Source organism: Zophobas morio, unplaced genomic scaffold (assembly GCF_036711695.1).
Source record: "Zophobas morio isolate AGI-343-1 ecotype UQ-CSIRO unplaced genomic scaffold, CSIRO_AGI_Zmor_V1 ptg000024l, whole genome shotgun sequence".
Classification (NCBI taxonomy): domain Eukaryota; kingdom Metazoa; phylum Arthropoda; class Insecta; order Coleoptera; family Tenebrionidae; genus Zophobas; species Zophobas morio.
In genome coordinates, this window is record NW_026972129.1 from 12,486,940 (window position 1) to 12,500,537 (window position 13,598).

The following is a 13,598-nucleotide window of genomic DNA, read 5'->3' on the forward strand; positions in this document are numbered from 1 at the left end:
AAATCTCTTTTTTTTTATTTAACTGATCACTTTATTAAAGAACCATTCATTGTTGGCACAGGATGTATAAATTAGCGAAGAATAAATAGAATTAAATTTAATTTAAGAAAGTAACAGAACCAGTGCAATGTTTCGTGGTATAGCGTGACGGTAATTTACCATGGATTTAATGTAATTGTGTGTTTGTCTGTTAGTCAACTGTACAAACAAAAATAAATGACGGAAATTATAAAAAGTTTTAAACTGTGTAGTGTTACAGTTTAATAAGCGTCTGAAGTGAAGTAAAATGTTACAGAATCATGTACCACCTTTGTGAAAAAACAGTATAAGTAACCTTGACATACGAAAAATATGATAAAACAATAAATAAATCTTACAGAGTATACATTTTTATTACAAAGTACTTTGAGTATAATGATTTGATTCTTATATTGTTGACCCACTAATCTCTGAATTATCCTCTTTATAAAGTAGGTAAACAGTAGGTAAATAAATATTTTTTATCATTGAACTTGGTTTTTTGTTTTCACACTTATTTAACCCAGTTCTTGCGTGAAGCAACATTATTTGTAGCTATGTATTTTAAAATTGATTGCAAAGTAGCTTTAATTTCTGGAGGTGCTTCTGGTATTGGGTTAAGATATGCCAAGGAATTGCTACGTAATGGAATCAGAGTAGCATTCAATAAAAAATGTATAATAACAGTGTATATATTTTTAAAATTTTAGGGTGTTACGTTAGCTGATATCAACGACTACTTTGGTGAGAAAGCTCTTGAAGAAATTAGAAAAGAATTTGGACCCAATAAAGCCATTTACGTTAAAACGGACGTTACCAATAGAGAAAGTTACGAAGGTATGTAATGATGTAATGAAATTATATCAAGAATATATTTTAAATCTACATATTTATTTTCATATGAGGACATTTTTAAATGTAGAATTTCGTATACTTATTTACCAATTGCTTCAAAATTTTTATAAATAATTTAGGTGTTTGAGTACTTTAAAAATTATTAGAAGTACTTGGTAAAATAAGTTTATACTTTTTTAAAGTTTCCTTCAATATCGAATATGCCAAATTTTTCGTGAATTTCATTGCTATATATAGATATAAAATTTGTGTACAACTAATTATCTTGCTTAAATTAATGAAACGGCAGCTTATTTCCCACCAGAAAATAAGGTTCATTATCTTTTTAGGAGCCTTTAAGAAAACTGTCGAAGTTTTTAAAAATTTGGATATTCTTATTAACAATGCTGGCATTTTAAATGATGGCATATGGGAAAAAGAGATTGCTATAAACGTTGTAAGTATACATAACTTAAACACAAGTACTATATAAACCATTTATAAACCCTGTGTACAAACTTAGCGACACCCTTTTTTTTAGAACGGGGTAATACATGGCACTCTTCTGGGCTTAGAAACTTACATTCCCAAATATAAGAGTGGCGATGAAGGTGTCATTGTAAATATATCGTCGATTGCTGGTGTTAAAGAGTCCAACCACGTTCCCATATACTGTGCTACAAAGTTTGCTGTAATAGGTCTCAGCAAATCTTTTGGCCATATATTTCATTATAACAGAACTAAAGTAAAAATATTGGTTCTCTGTCCAGGAGTTACCGAGACTCCACTGATTTCTGATATTCACGGAAAGAGTTTGGGCCCACCATACGAAGAAGCAATGAATTCTCATCTTGGTGATTTACCGATTCAAAAGTTAGTGGATAAGTTATAACTGATTTGTTTATATTAATGAAATATTTTAATTGGTGTAACAAATATACAATTTTAGGCCCGAGAACGTAGCTGTCGCCATGGTGAACATTATTAAGAACGCACAAACTGGTACAGTATGGATAGCGGAAGGTGAAGAGGAGCCATATGAATTTATTTTACCACCAAGACAAAATTTTGCACCAAAATGATTAAGATATGTTATATACATGTACTTGTTATAGATATGTTTTAATAAATATTTTCATGCATTTATTTAATAATTTTGCTATTATACAAAAAATAATTTAGTGAGTAAAAAGAGTTCTAAACCAAAACTGAAAAATATCTAAAAACAACAGTGGAAAATTCAAAACGCGACATTATTAAAATGTTACTTAAAATTTAACACAGTGGACTGTTGCTCTTTATTTAATTTATTTAATTTTATATTATTAAAAACACCAAGCATTCGAAAATACATATTTCTTTGTTTAATTAATTAAATATCGTGGCATATTTTTGTATTCAATCACAACGTCCAACTACGAGCATCTCTGAATTTGTGTAATTATGTAATCACAAAATTTTGTACTTTGGCTCTGATGATGTTATCAGTCCTTACCGAAACATGTTAACCGTCACTTTAATATAATACTAATCATGGTCATTTTGAGAAAAAGATCCGAATTACTAGATTAAATTAGAGAAAGTTTTGGGTAAAATTGACGTACAAAAAAGATAAAAGGAAATAGAATATACATTAATGAAGACTGTATTAAAAACATACATACAGAAAAAAAATGATGCAAAGATGATGTACAATAATCTGCATATAAATGGGGAAGAATATAGCCTGAGACAAATGAAGGAAACTGAAATTATTGACAAATGTTATAAAAATTATGAGGAAAAAGGACAGACCAAAGGAAGAAAATATAATGAAAGATCACCAATGGTACATGAGCAAAAAAGAAAAGAAAAGTCAAAGATAGGAAAAAGTATACCCTATTGTAGCGATATAGCGGCAAAAAACTGGCGGAGGAGAGGAAAGCAAATAAAAAGAAAATTCGAAAACGATCTTGGCTATGGAGATGGTAGAAGATAGAAAAAAGATGCACAGGCAAAAGAAGACCGAGGGGATGGTAACAAGAAAGAGAATGAACGGTAGAACAGAAAGAAAACGAAAAGTCTTTTTTTGGAATGTCACCGGACTGAAGAATAGAAGAAGGTGACTTTTTGGAGTCTGTACCGAATTTTGATATAGTAGGTTTAGAAGAATCATGGATAGAAGTAAAAGTGTAAGAAAAGATGAAAGGGAAAATGCTAAGAAAATTTAATTGGATATGTCACGGGAGAAAAAGGGAGAACAAGAAAGAAAAGAATTAAAGATGAACTGAAGTGAAGAAGGATTAGTGATATGGACCATCATAATAAAAGGAAACAATGGCACTCTGGAACGGTATATAGTAAGAGCATGACAAAACAATGAAAAAAAAAAGACAAATTAGAAATAAATAATGACGACTATCTAATTGTAGGCGAAAATTTTAATGCAAGAATAGGAGAAAAAGAAGGAAGATTATGGAAAAAGAAGATCCAAAGATAAAAGTGAAAACAAGGAAGGAAAATAACTGTTGGAATTAGTCAAAGAGAGGGAATGGCAATAAAACTGGCGATGATGAAGGCTAATTAACCTATGTAGGGGCGAGAAGACAATCGGTGATAGATTATTTAATAGTGAAGGAAGAAACACGGGAAAAAATTTCGCAGTTCAAAGTGGGAGAAAAGATAGATAACAAAAAAGAGGAAAAAGAGAAGGAGAGAAAGGAAAATATGTGAGAATGATGTGGGATCAGAGGACAGTTTCGTTGAAGCTAATACACAAGTAAAATGAGATGAATTGAAACATCTAATAAAAGATGTAAAATTGAGGGTAGAAATTATGAGAGAAACAAGGAAGGCATTAAGAAGATGCAAAAACGAAAAAATAATAAAAGAACAGTTCCTCAAAGTTAGAGAAACATACAGGAGTAAATACAAACACCAAAAAAAAGCAAGAAATAAAGGAAGAACCACAGAAGATAAAGAAAATTAAATCAGAAAAATAAATACAATAATACATTAATAATAATAGGAAGTAAGAAACTGTAAGCGAAAAATTTGGAATGCATAGATGGAAAAACAAGAAAAGTGCAGAGAGTACGTACAGAAAAACAAGAAACTACCGAAATCAAAGAAAAAGACGAAAATTATAAAGTAGAGTCATTGACCGAGAAAGAAGTAAAAAGATAACTAGAGAAATTAAAAAGGAGAAAGAGAAGGATGGGATTTCAAATGAAGTATGGCTAAAGGCACCTGACGGTGTAATCCGCAGAATGACAGAAATAAAATTATGAACGGGTGTGGATAGGTGAAAGCATATCAATACAGTGGAGTGAAGGAACAATATGTCCGATATAGAGAAGGACGACAGAGAGAAGGCTGAAAACTATAGAGGAATAACTTTGTTAAATACAAGCTACAAATGGTATGCGGTGCTACTGAAAGGCTAGAAAAGGAACTGGAGAGCGAAGGATTGGTATCAGCAAGCAGGGTTCAGGGAAGGGAAGGGAACAATGGATAATGTCTATATATTGCACAAGAAAGCAAGTACCATGTATGTTCTCTTTGTCGATTTAAAAGCCGTACTTGACACTGTACATAGAGAAAAGATGAAAAAATATTTGAAAAAGAAAAAGTATAATAAGTGAACATCTAATACACAGAATCAGCATAAAGAACTGTATACAAACACAACGATCAATGTAAGAGTGAATGGGAAAGAGAGTGAAAATTTTGATACGATAAAGGGAGCAAGAAAAGTATACCCGCTGAGTCCAAGTCTTTCTACTGCTTACATGGGAGATCTTGAAGAAATGTTTAGTTAACTACTGGTAGGAGGTAGTGATTGCAGCAAAGAAGCTTTGGGTGTTGGAATATGTCGGTGACATTGTAGTGTTAGCTAAGTCGGAAAAAGAAATTAAAGAAATGATTAGAATTCTTGAAAAATATATGAGAAGGAAGGCATTTGAAGTACATGTGGATAAGATAAAAATAATGAAAGGTAAGGAAAACGAAAGGGTTCGGTCGTGGGGGACACGAGAAATAGAGGAGGTGAATGAATTTAGATATTTGGGGTTCTACTTTAACTCGATCAACTCAATGAGCACACATAACGAACGTATGCAAAAGAGCTAGCAAGTGATTATTATGGGGAATTGCAGAAAGGAAATTTTGTGACGATTGGAAAAGAGGGTTGATAGTTTCGTTAAAAGTGTTCTAATGTATGGGGTAGAGACCTGGGGTGGACAGAGCTTGAAGAGGTAGAGTAGAATCCAAGAAAGATATTTGATACTAGGTCTTGATAGAAAAACACCGGGATACATAAAGAGGGAAGAAACGAAAAGAAAGCGGATCGCACTGTCACTTGTGAATTGTCATGTCATGTCACCAATATTTCGCGTCTAAACATCAACAAACGTGGAATATTAAGAAAAACCAGTTATTATATTATTTATAAAAAATTACAACTCTGCACATGTCAAAAGAATGTAGAGTTGTCTCGTTTCGGAAACACCACGGATCTGACAACTTACACCTCTACAATGGCTCATCGCAGGCGCTTGATTTGTATGTGACTTTAGTTGTTTTGACAGCTATAAAATATGATTTGTCAGTTGCAGTGTCATCAGTGATCACTTAAAGCTAAAAGTAAAATATATTAAAGAAAAAAAAGTATTTTATTATGGCCGCAAGGCAGCAACCCGAACAGACTCTAACCGAGCAAGGAACAACAAGGCAAGTAAACTCTAAATATCTAAAACAACAGTGTTGCTTAAGTTTTGGTAAAAATTATGTAATTTTTCTCTTAAAAAAGCATATTTTAGACCATTTCTTATTGTACAAGGTACCGATGTAACTGGTCAGAAGCACCCAAACAAGTAGGTCGCAAAACAAAGTAAAATGAGTCATAAAGCGATTATTTTCATAGTTACTTTATAACTATTATGCACTGTATCAAAGGACTTATTGGTACAGGAATATATGCAATGGGATCAGCATTCAGCAGCAGTGGCATGTTGCTAGGACCCGTTTCAGCGGTTTTTGTTTGGTTCTTAAGTTTACATTGCCAACACATACTTGTAATATTTAATTATAATAACTTAAAAGAACATTTATTAACTTAGCATTTAGATCAAAGCTTGCGTCAAAATAACTGACAAAGAACTAGTTGAAGTACTTCCTTCTTTTGCTGAAACAGTAGAGTATACTATGGAAGACAGTTCGTCCAATTGGATAAAGAAGCTCTCAAGGGGATCTGGAATAGTAACAGATGTATTTTTACTGATTGCGCAATATGGATACTGCGTCGTGTATCTCGTTTTTGTTTCAAGACATATCGGAGAGGTAAAATAGTTTTTTCAGTTTCTTTAGAACATTGGAATTATACTGCACACAGTTTTGGAAACGGTGAACCACTTTTGTTATACATGCGTCCAGGGCAGTACTACTATACAGTACTGTAGTCACTGACAAAAAATATTTGTTTAAATGAAATGTTTTTAAAAAGTGTTAATGCAAAATGCTATTATACTACGAAAATATTTTCAGCAATTTAAATATTTTAATATGGAAAGTTTACAGATCAAAAAGTTATAATCCGGCGGTCGGGCAGGCGAACGGTTTGGTGAGAAATTGGTCAAATCTGAAAAAATATTCTTTGTAACTACTTTTTATAAGTTTTACCCTATTACGTTTCATAAAAAAATATTTTACTTCTGCAACACCCTTTTTTATTTTCAGATTGCAGCGGCACATGGCTGGGAACAAAATTATCGAGTTATACTTGTTATTGTGTTGATACCTATGTGGATTTCAGCTTTATTAGGGAATTTAAAATTACTGTTGCCATTCTCAATGATTGCAAATATAGTCATGTGGATAGGTATTGTATGTATACTTTATTACTCGGTTCAAGATCTCCCTGACATCAGTGAGAGAGATCTGGTATCACACGCTGAACGTCTACCTGTCTTCTTTGGAATAATCTTATTTGCATTTGCTGGAATAACCTTTGTAAATATTTTTATATTGCGTAATAAACTAAATCTCACAATAATTTCACTTTCAGATAATACCCGTACGATCGGAAATGAAAAATCCAGAGTCTTTTACGAAGCTTTTTGGGGAACTTAACATGGCAATGTTTGTGGCACTAATATTCAGTGTACTGGTTGGTATTTTAGCGTTTTGGAAATGGGGAGATGATGTTGAAGGAAGTGCTTTTTTAAATTTGCCTCAGGAGGACGTGTAATTCTAAGTTTTCTTGGCTTTGTAAAACCGGTAGAATACGAAGATGCCAGTTTTCTGTTTCTTTGTACCTATCTTCCTTCTGTTTGCCGTCTTCTGTTAACGATTTTATTAGACAGAGTTGTATCAAAATTTTCCCAAAAATGGCCACCATCTAACAATGACTAGTAATGTTCATTTTAAATGAACAATGTAAACTCGCATCTCCACATTTTACAAGTAAATAGTTATTATCACTATTATACACTGACCGTCAAAAAAAAAACGGCTACCCTGAAAAATTTCGCAAAACCAAGCTTTAAAAATTTTTAATTTGACCAGTGATCGTTATTTTCATAAAGAACCATTCACTATTGACACATGAGATATAAATTAGCAAAAAAAAAGAAGCGAATTAAACGCAGAATTAAATTTAATTTAGCAAAATAATAGAAACAGAGCGACACTTTGAGAGACGTCTAAGGGTTAACGGAATTATTTTCGCATGAAAACGTTTATTAATTGCCAAACTTATAATAATCAAATGATGAAAAACACTGTTTACAACAACAGCCTCCTTGATTGCTTTTTTTAAGAAAATATCGTACCTGGTCTGTTTCTGTTATTTTGTTAAATTAAATTTAATTCTGCGTTTAATTATTTTCTTTTTTTGCTAATTTGTACATCATGTGCCAATAGTGAATGATTATTTAATAAAATAACGATCACTAGTTAAATTAATAATTTTTAAAGTGGTTTTGTGAAATTTTTCAGGGTGGCCGTTTTTTTTTGCCGGTCAGTGTACTATGTATTAAATACGAGTACGCTTCTAGTTACCTAACGCTCTGAACAATACTTAATGCACAGTTGACTTAAAATTTTTGCAGGCTAGCTCAAGTTACAAAGATTTTGATATCAATTAGTGTGATGTTTACTTATACACTGCACATGTATGTACCGTTTGAAATTTTGTATCCCAGATTTAACAGAAGATTTGGACCTTTTAAATATCCAGTGTTGGCAATGTACCTTTATCGATCAGCTGCTGTTCTTATGACTTGTAACTGTGCTTCAATATTTTCAAACATTTTTAATAGCGTTAAGTTTTAGATGCCATGGCGAACATATCTTCAAATATAGCACTTTTTATCGCTTTGGTGGGAGCTGGAGCTGGAGCTGTACTTAATTTACTATTTCCAGCTCTTCTTGACCTAGCGATGGGATATGGTGAACTAACTGTTGTCGTCATTATTAAGGATGTGTTCATCATAATTCTGGCTTTTGCTGGAGGTATTACTGGAACTGTGTTATCTATAATTGATATTATTAATGAATTTGAATAAATGGACATTTACGTTATCTCGTAGCACATTCATTTCCTGAATTTCAACATTTTTTTAAAAACAACACATCGGAAAAGATAAAGTTGTGCAACTGTGCGCATATACAAAATTGTAAATCTTGAACCTTCCTTGTAATTTTGCTGGAATTACTTTTCAAATCTGAATCGTGTGCCCAACGATTAATAGAAGAACTCTTTTGGTACCCATGTTCCGTTGAGATACACAGATGTTGCATCTTAACTAGAATTTAGAATTTCAAATTTTCTTAAAAATTTAATTTTATTAGCAACGATATGTGTTTCTTCATATAAGATTTTGCGACCGTTTACTTCCCTGTGTTTGTAACCCATAGACTTAAACATAATTTTGAACAGTGTCGTTCTCCCTCCCTTAAATTCTGAATTGTTTTCGCACATCAACCAAAAGTTTGTCTACACTAAAGTATTATTTTTTCATTACATTGCCAAATAAGTTGTTCCAAGTCTTTTCTGAATGCAAATTCACAAAAAAATTTGGTTAGTTTTCTTTTACCAGAGGATGAAGTTGACGAGTTTACATGTTGGTTACAAGAATTTTTAAGCCTGTTTCATGGATCACTTCCTATTTATATATTTTGAAAACAAATATCTACAATGTCTTTAAAACTTACAAAAAATAGACTAGTAGTCCTCTGGTCGTAGGTCAGGACCATCTGTGCCCTTAACACTTTATTTACTTGTAAACCTGCCTTTTCTGATACTTGAAAACTGGAAAACTAGCATGGGCGAAAGGTACATTCCAGATGTGAGATGTAACGTTAGTCAGTCATGGCCGCCAACAAAAAGAAAAATAAACAGCGTTTCCTCAGGTCTAGAAACATTGTGAATATAATATAAGTTATAATGTACGATTCTGCTGCAAATTTTGTTCCAACTAACGTCTCTTTGTCGCTAAATTTTGTCTGCGACTTTATGTTTTCAACGCTGGAATATCGCAGAGAATATCAATATCGAATAAAATCTGGTACTAAGTGTGCCGCCTACACGTCACATTATATTCCTATCAGTTGTAATGTCATTCATTAATTTGTCACCAGTATCAAATATTTGATGGGTTGTGATTAATTTTACTATGGCGAACAGAGATCGTCCTCTTACGGAATATGGAACAACACGGTTAATAAAAAGATATTGTAGCTAAGGTATGATTTACCTTTCAATAAGAATATTTGTAGACCTTTTCTGCTTGTACGTGGTGCTGATGTAACTGGCAAGAAGAAACCAACCAAGTACGTATATCATTATCAACGAAAAATTAAGAAAAGTTAAGGTAATTAATTAATTAGTTATTTAGTAACAATAATGCACTGCATTAAGGGAAATGTTGGTACCGGGATATTCGCAATGGGATCAGCGTTCATGAGTAGTGGAATCTTGTTAGGACCACTACTAACAATTGTTATTTGTATAATAAATCTGCACTGTCAACACTTGCTTGTAATATTTATTAATATTTAATACAACAAATGAACTAATTTCTTACCACCAGATCAAAGCATGTGTTAAAATAACAAGCAAAGAACCAATTGAAGTGCTTCCTTCTTTTGCTGAAACTGTACAATACACTATGGAAGACAGTGAATCAAGCTGTTTACAGAAAAGCTCAAGCGGATTTGGAGTGGCAACAGACGTATTTCTCCTACTCGCTGAATATGGATACTGCGTTGTGTACTTTATTTTTGTTTCCAGACATCTGGGTGAGGTAAGCGATTTGTTTAATCTCTGAAGCTGAAGCCACCACTTACACTATTTTACTGGTAAATATAACATTTTAACACTCTTCTGCGTGTCTATTATACGATATGTATGGAATGGATAAACCATTAAGTGTATACTTTATTACTAGGTTGTCTTTTTTTGAAGTATCTGTAATAAGAGGTCACAACTAAAAATTGCTTAACGCTTGTACCGTTACGTTTGACATAACCCACAAGACAAATTTGGTATTATTTTTACCGATTATGCATTAACTAATTGTTATAAAGTTGTTGAAACATATTATTCTGTTGCTGATATAATGCAGCAAATACCTACGTTAAACGTAGCACCATCATCGTAACAAAAATGGAAGATATTAAATTTCGTTGTGGCTCAACTATTGGTAAAATAATATTAAGATATTATAATTAGACAGAGATTTTCGCTAATAATTAATGATGTTTGTATGCATTCTAGATTGCTGAAGCATATAACTGGAAACAAGATTACCGTGTAATTCTTGCTTTAATTTTAATACCAATGTGGATGACAACATTTTTGGGAAATTTAAAAATATTGCTGCCCGTATCTCTAACATCAAATTTTATATTATGGTTAGGAATTATTTTTATAGTCTACTACTCGGTGCAAGATCTTCCTCCAATCAGTGACAGAAAGCTTGTATCCAATCCAGAACGCCTTCCCATGTTCTTTGGAATAGTCTTATTTGCATTCGCTGGAATAACATTTGTAAATGTTGGAAAACGTAACAACAAATTTAATTTCTAATAGGGGACATTTTGTAGGTAATACCCGTTAGAATGGAAATGGAAAATCCTGATTCTTTCACGAAGCCTTTGGGTGAACTTAACATGTCAACACTTGTGTCGTTATTGTTATATCTTCTAATTGGTTTTTTTACCTACTGGAAGTTTGGAGATGATATCGAAGGGAGTGCTTTTCTAAATCTGCCACAAGATGAAGCGTAATTTAATTTTACATTTACTTTTTTTAGAATCCAGAATGGATTTAGTGATTGATAAGAGCTTACTAATTTATTATTATTCTACTATACGATATAGGAGTAAGACGACTAAATCAAATCAGAACTAATCGACAATAAACAAATCTTAATTTTTTCCTCAATACCGTTATAACAAAATAATAATAAAGAATTAAGCAATATGAACAATAAAACAATAAGGGGTTGCTATTGCAGTGATAACAAACGAAGACGACATTCAGTCTTACACTTGATTCTAAAATTTGACAAGTATTGATACTTAAAAAAACCCTATAAAAAACAAAGACCATTTAAAAAGTTTGAAATTAGTTGAGTTCACCGCCACGGTCGACGCGCTACTCCCATCTTCGCGCAAACCAAGCCGATTCTTATTATGAGTTAAAGATCTTGAAATGCCTGAGGTGATTTATTACCAAACATAGCTAAGACTCAAACCTGCATTTGTCTATGTAGTTCTCTCCCTAGGGAGCAAATATTCCATTTCCTTCCCTAGAGAGCAAATGTCCTATTTCTCTTCCGATTTTGCGGTCATAGAAACCGAATGTTACTTCAGCGTGTGCAAAAATCATTTTTATTCACAACATATTTTTACAGGTTAGCCCAAGCTACAAAAATTCTGGTATCAATAGGAGTGATGTTGTCTTATGCACTGCACATGTATATTCCATTTGAAATTTTGTATCCCAGATTTTATAGACGATTTGGACCCTTTGAACGACCAAATGGGGTAATATATCTGTACCGATCGACTGCTGTTCTAATAACCTGTATTCTTATTATTTGTAAATAGATTTTTCATTTTTATTAAGTTAAATTTTAGATGCCATAGCCAATATATCTTCAAATATAGCAACATTCATCTCTTTGGTAGGAGCTTTTACTGGAGCTGTATTATCTATGATTTTACCGGTTATTTGTGATTTGGTGATGCAATACGGTGAATTAACATACTATGTAATTATCAAAAATGGGTTCATAATAATTCTCGCCATTGCTGGAGGCATTACTGGAACAATTCTGTCTATAATGGAGATCATTGATGAATTCACAACTTCAGAAGAATAGACTCTATCAGGAAACTGCCTCATCTTGAAGAAAATTACGTGTAATTATTGAATGGTATCTGTTTCGACACCAACATAATTGAAATTCATATACGTAATTTAATAAATAACGGTGTTACCTCAGTTTCTTATAATATACCGATAAAATCGAAAATAAAATAAATTATAGTTGAAGTTGCAATGATCAAGCTTTTTTGATAGGTGGGTGACAAACTTGTCAATTGATAGATGACAATGTGTAGTACCACCTATACAACAAATTTGAAGCCAACTCTAACTCGTTTCATTTTTGATCGAAGGGTTATTTTGTTTAACAGCCACTCATCTAAAGTATATTCGAATTTTATCACACACATTCAACAATTACTCTGCCAAAAAAAAGTTTATTGTAAGATAAATTATTTTCAAAAGTGTAGCAAATTTAAATGCAATGAAAGCTAAGGTTTTGTACACTTGGTACTATTCTACTGTTTTTCATTTAAAACATTTCAAAGTGAAATGTCCGCACTATTGTTCTAGATCGGTTCGCGATACATTGAATTCTGTCTAAGACGATATGCTACGTCATATTAAGTAGTGGGTACCAAATTAAAGACGCATAATCTAATTTATTTAAAATTAAGTTAATTAGGTTTTCATTGTATAGGTATTTAGATAGGTACTCTCACGATGACGGCTAAAGATTAGTAATTTGTTAGCTCAGTTAGTTACGCGTTCAATACATATGTGTGTTGAACGTCAAGCATTCATCAAATATTACACCAGAATCCTGGACTGACTTTTTGTTTGTTATGTAAACCCATCAATTTAATATGAAAACAAATGCGCAGTATCCCCAGTACAAAAAATTTTAGGCTGTATTTTGAGATCGTCAGCATAAGCAAGAACGGGACAACTGTGAGATAACAAGTCATTAACGAATCTGTTGAAGAGGAACGGTCCAAGATTAGAACCGTGCGGAATACCGCAATCGGATATAAATGAATAAATAAGATCTGAAGCAATTATTATAAGAAATATAATTAACGCGTCTGTGTAGTAGAGAAATCAAAGTCACTATTAAATTTAATATGTAAGATTCTGTATGAGATGTAAAATCGAAGGTCTTAGAGAAATCAGTATAAATTACATCAATTTGACCTTGATTTATCGATTTCTTAAGTTAGTTTCTCACTTAGCGCAGATAAATTGGTAATAGTATTAGTATTGGTACCGTAATATCTACTTCTGCTCCATTACCTTTGAGAAGTTCAATAAAACAAATATTGGCCGATAACATATAGGAGTATAATTGTTGAGCAGTAAAGATTTGCCTATTTCTAAGTATGAGGATAACTCTCGCAATTTTACATCGTCTGGGTAAATATTTGTTTTTAAG

The 13,598-nt window shown here is 32.4% G+C and overlaps 3 protein-coding genes across 4 annotated transcripts; all 3 read left to right on the forward strand.

Moving 5' to 3' along the window:
• The first annotated feature begins 511 nt into the window (after window positions 1–511).
• On the forward strand, window positions 512–1,998 carry LOC135135702 (15-hydroxyprostaglandin dehydrogenase [NAD(+)]-like). Its single transcript, XM_064064844.1, has 5 exons — window positions 512–674; window positions 729–855; window positions 1,203–1,309; window positions 1,394–1,725; window positions 1,802–1,998. Exons 1-5 carry the CDS (start codon window positions 576–578, stop codon window positions 1,932–1,934), a joined length of 798 nt encoding a protein of 265 aa, XP_063920914.1. The 5' UTR covers window positions 512–575; the 3' UTR covers window positions 1,935–1,998.
• Window positions 1,999–5,464: 3,466 nt separating this feature from the next.
• On the forward strand, window positions 5,465–8,412 carry LOC135135701 (proton-coupled amino acid transporter-like protein CG1139). The gene is made up of 8 exons (XM_064064843.1): window positions 5,465–5,562; window positions 5,652–5,705; window positions 5,756–5,906; window positions 5,959–6,171; window positions 6,568–6,840; window positions 6,896–7,074; window positions 7,941–8,113; window positions 8,164–8,412. The coding sequence occupies exons 1-8, from the start codon at window positions 5,510–5,512 to the stop codon at window positions 8,394–8,396; spliced, it is 1,329 nt and encodes a 442-aa protein (XP_063920913.1). The 5' UTR covers window positions 5,465–5,509; the 3' UTR covers window positions 8,397–8,412.
• Window positions 8,413–9,460: 1,048 nt separating this feature from the next.
• On the forward strand, window positions 9,461–12,331 carry LOC135135422 (proton-coupled amino acid transporter-like protein CG1139). 2 transcript variants are annotated; one of them, XM_064064466.1, is made up of 8 exons: window positions 9,461–9,550; window positions 9,610–9,663; window positions 9,721–9,871; window positions 9,924–10,136; window positions 10,610–10,882; window positions 10,939–11,117; window positions 11,751–11,923; window positions 11,977–12,331. In XM_064064466.1, exons 1-8 carry the CDS (start codon window positions 9,507–9,509, stop codon window positions 12,219–12,221), a joined length of 1,332 nt encoding a protein of 443 aa, XP_063920536.1. In that variant the 5' UTR covers window positions 9,461–9,506; the 3' UTR covers window positions 12,222–12,331. The 2 variants fall into 2 exon arrangements, with proteins under 2 accessions (XP_063920536.1, XP_063920537.1); XM_064064467.1 differs by having other exon boundaries at window positions 9,523–9,550; window positions 9,729–9,871.
• Window positions 12,332–13,598: the final 1,267 nt, after the last annotated feature.

Bases quoted from the DNA above. Each gene is read 5' to 3' on its own strand.
- LOC135135702 (XM_064064844.1), top strand. From the start codon at position 576: ATGTATTTTAAAATTGATTGCAAAGTAGCTTTAATTTCTGGAGGTGCT. The intron at 675-728 runs GTAGCATTCAAT...TTAAAATTTTAG, and splicing joins TGCTACGTAATGGAATCAGA to GGTGTTACGTTAGCTGATAT. The intron at 1,726-1,801 runs GTTAGTGGATAA...ATACAATTTTAG, and splicing joins GGTGATTTACCGATTCAAAA to GCCCGAGAACGTAGCTGTCG.
- LOC135135701 (XM_064064843.1), top strand. From the start codon at position 5,510: ATGGCCGCAAGGCAGCAACCCGAACAGACTCTAACCGAGCAAGGAACA. The intron at 6,841-6,895 runs GTAAATATTTTT...TTTCACTTTCAG, and splicing joins CATTTGCTGGAATAACCTTT to ATAATACCCGTACGATCGGA. The intron at 7,075-7,940 runs GTAATTCTAAGT...AAATTTTTGCAG, and splicing joins AATTTGCCTCAGGAGGACGT to GCTAGCTCAAGTTACAAAGA.
- LOC135135422 (XM_064064466.1), top strand. From the start codon at position 9,507: ATGGCGAACAGAGATCGTCCTCTTACGGAATATGGAACAACACG. The intron at 9,872-9,923 runs GTAATATTTATT...TCTTACCACCAG, and splicing joins TGCACTGTCAACACTTGCTT to ATCAAAGCATGTGTTAAAAT. The intron at 11,924-11,976 runs GTATTCTTATTA...GTTAAATTTTAG, and splicing joins GACTGCTGTTCTAATAACCT to ATGCCATAGCCAATATATCT.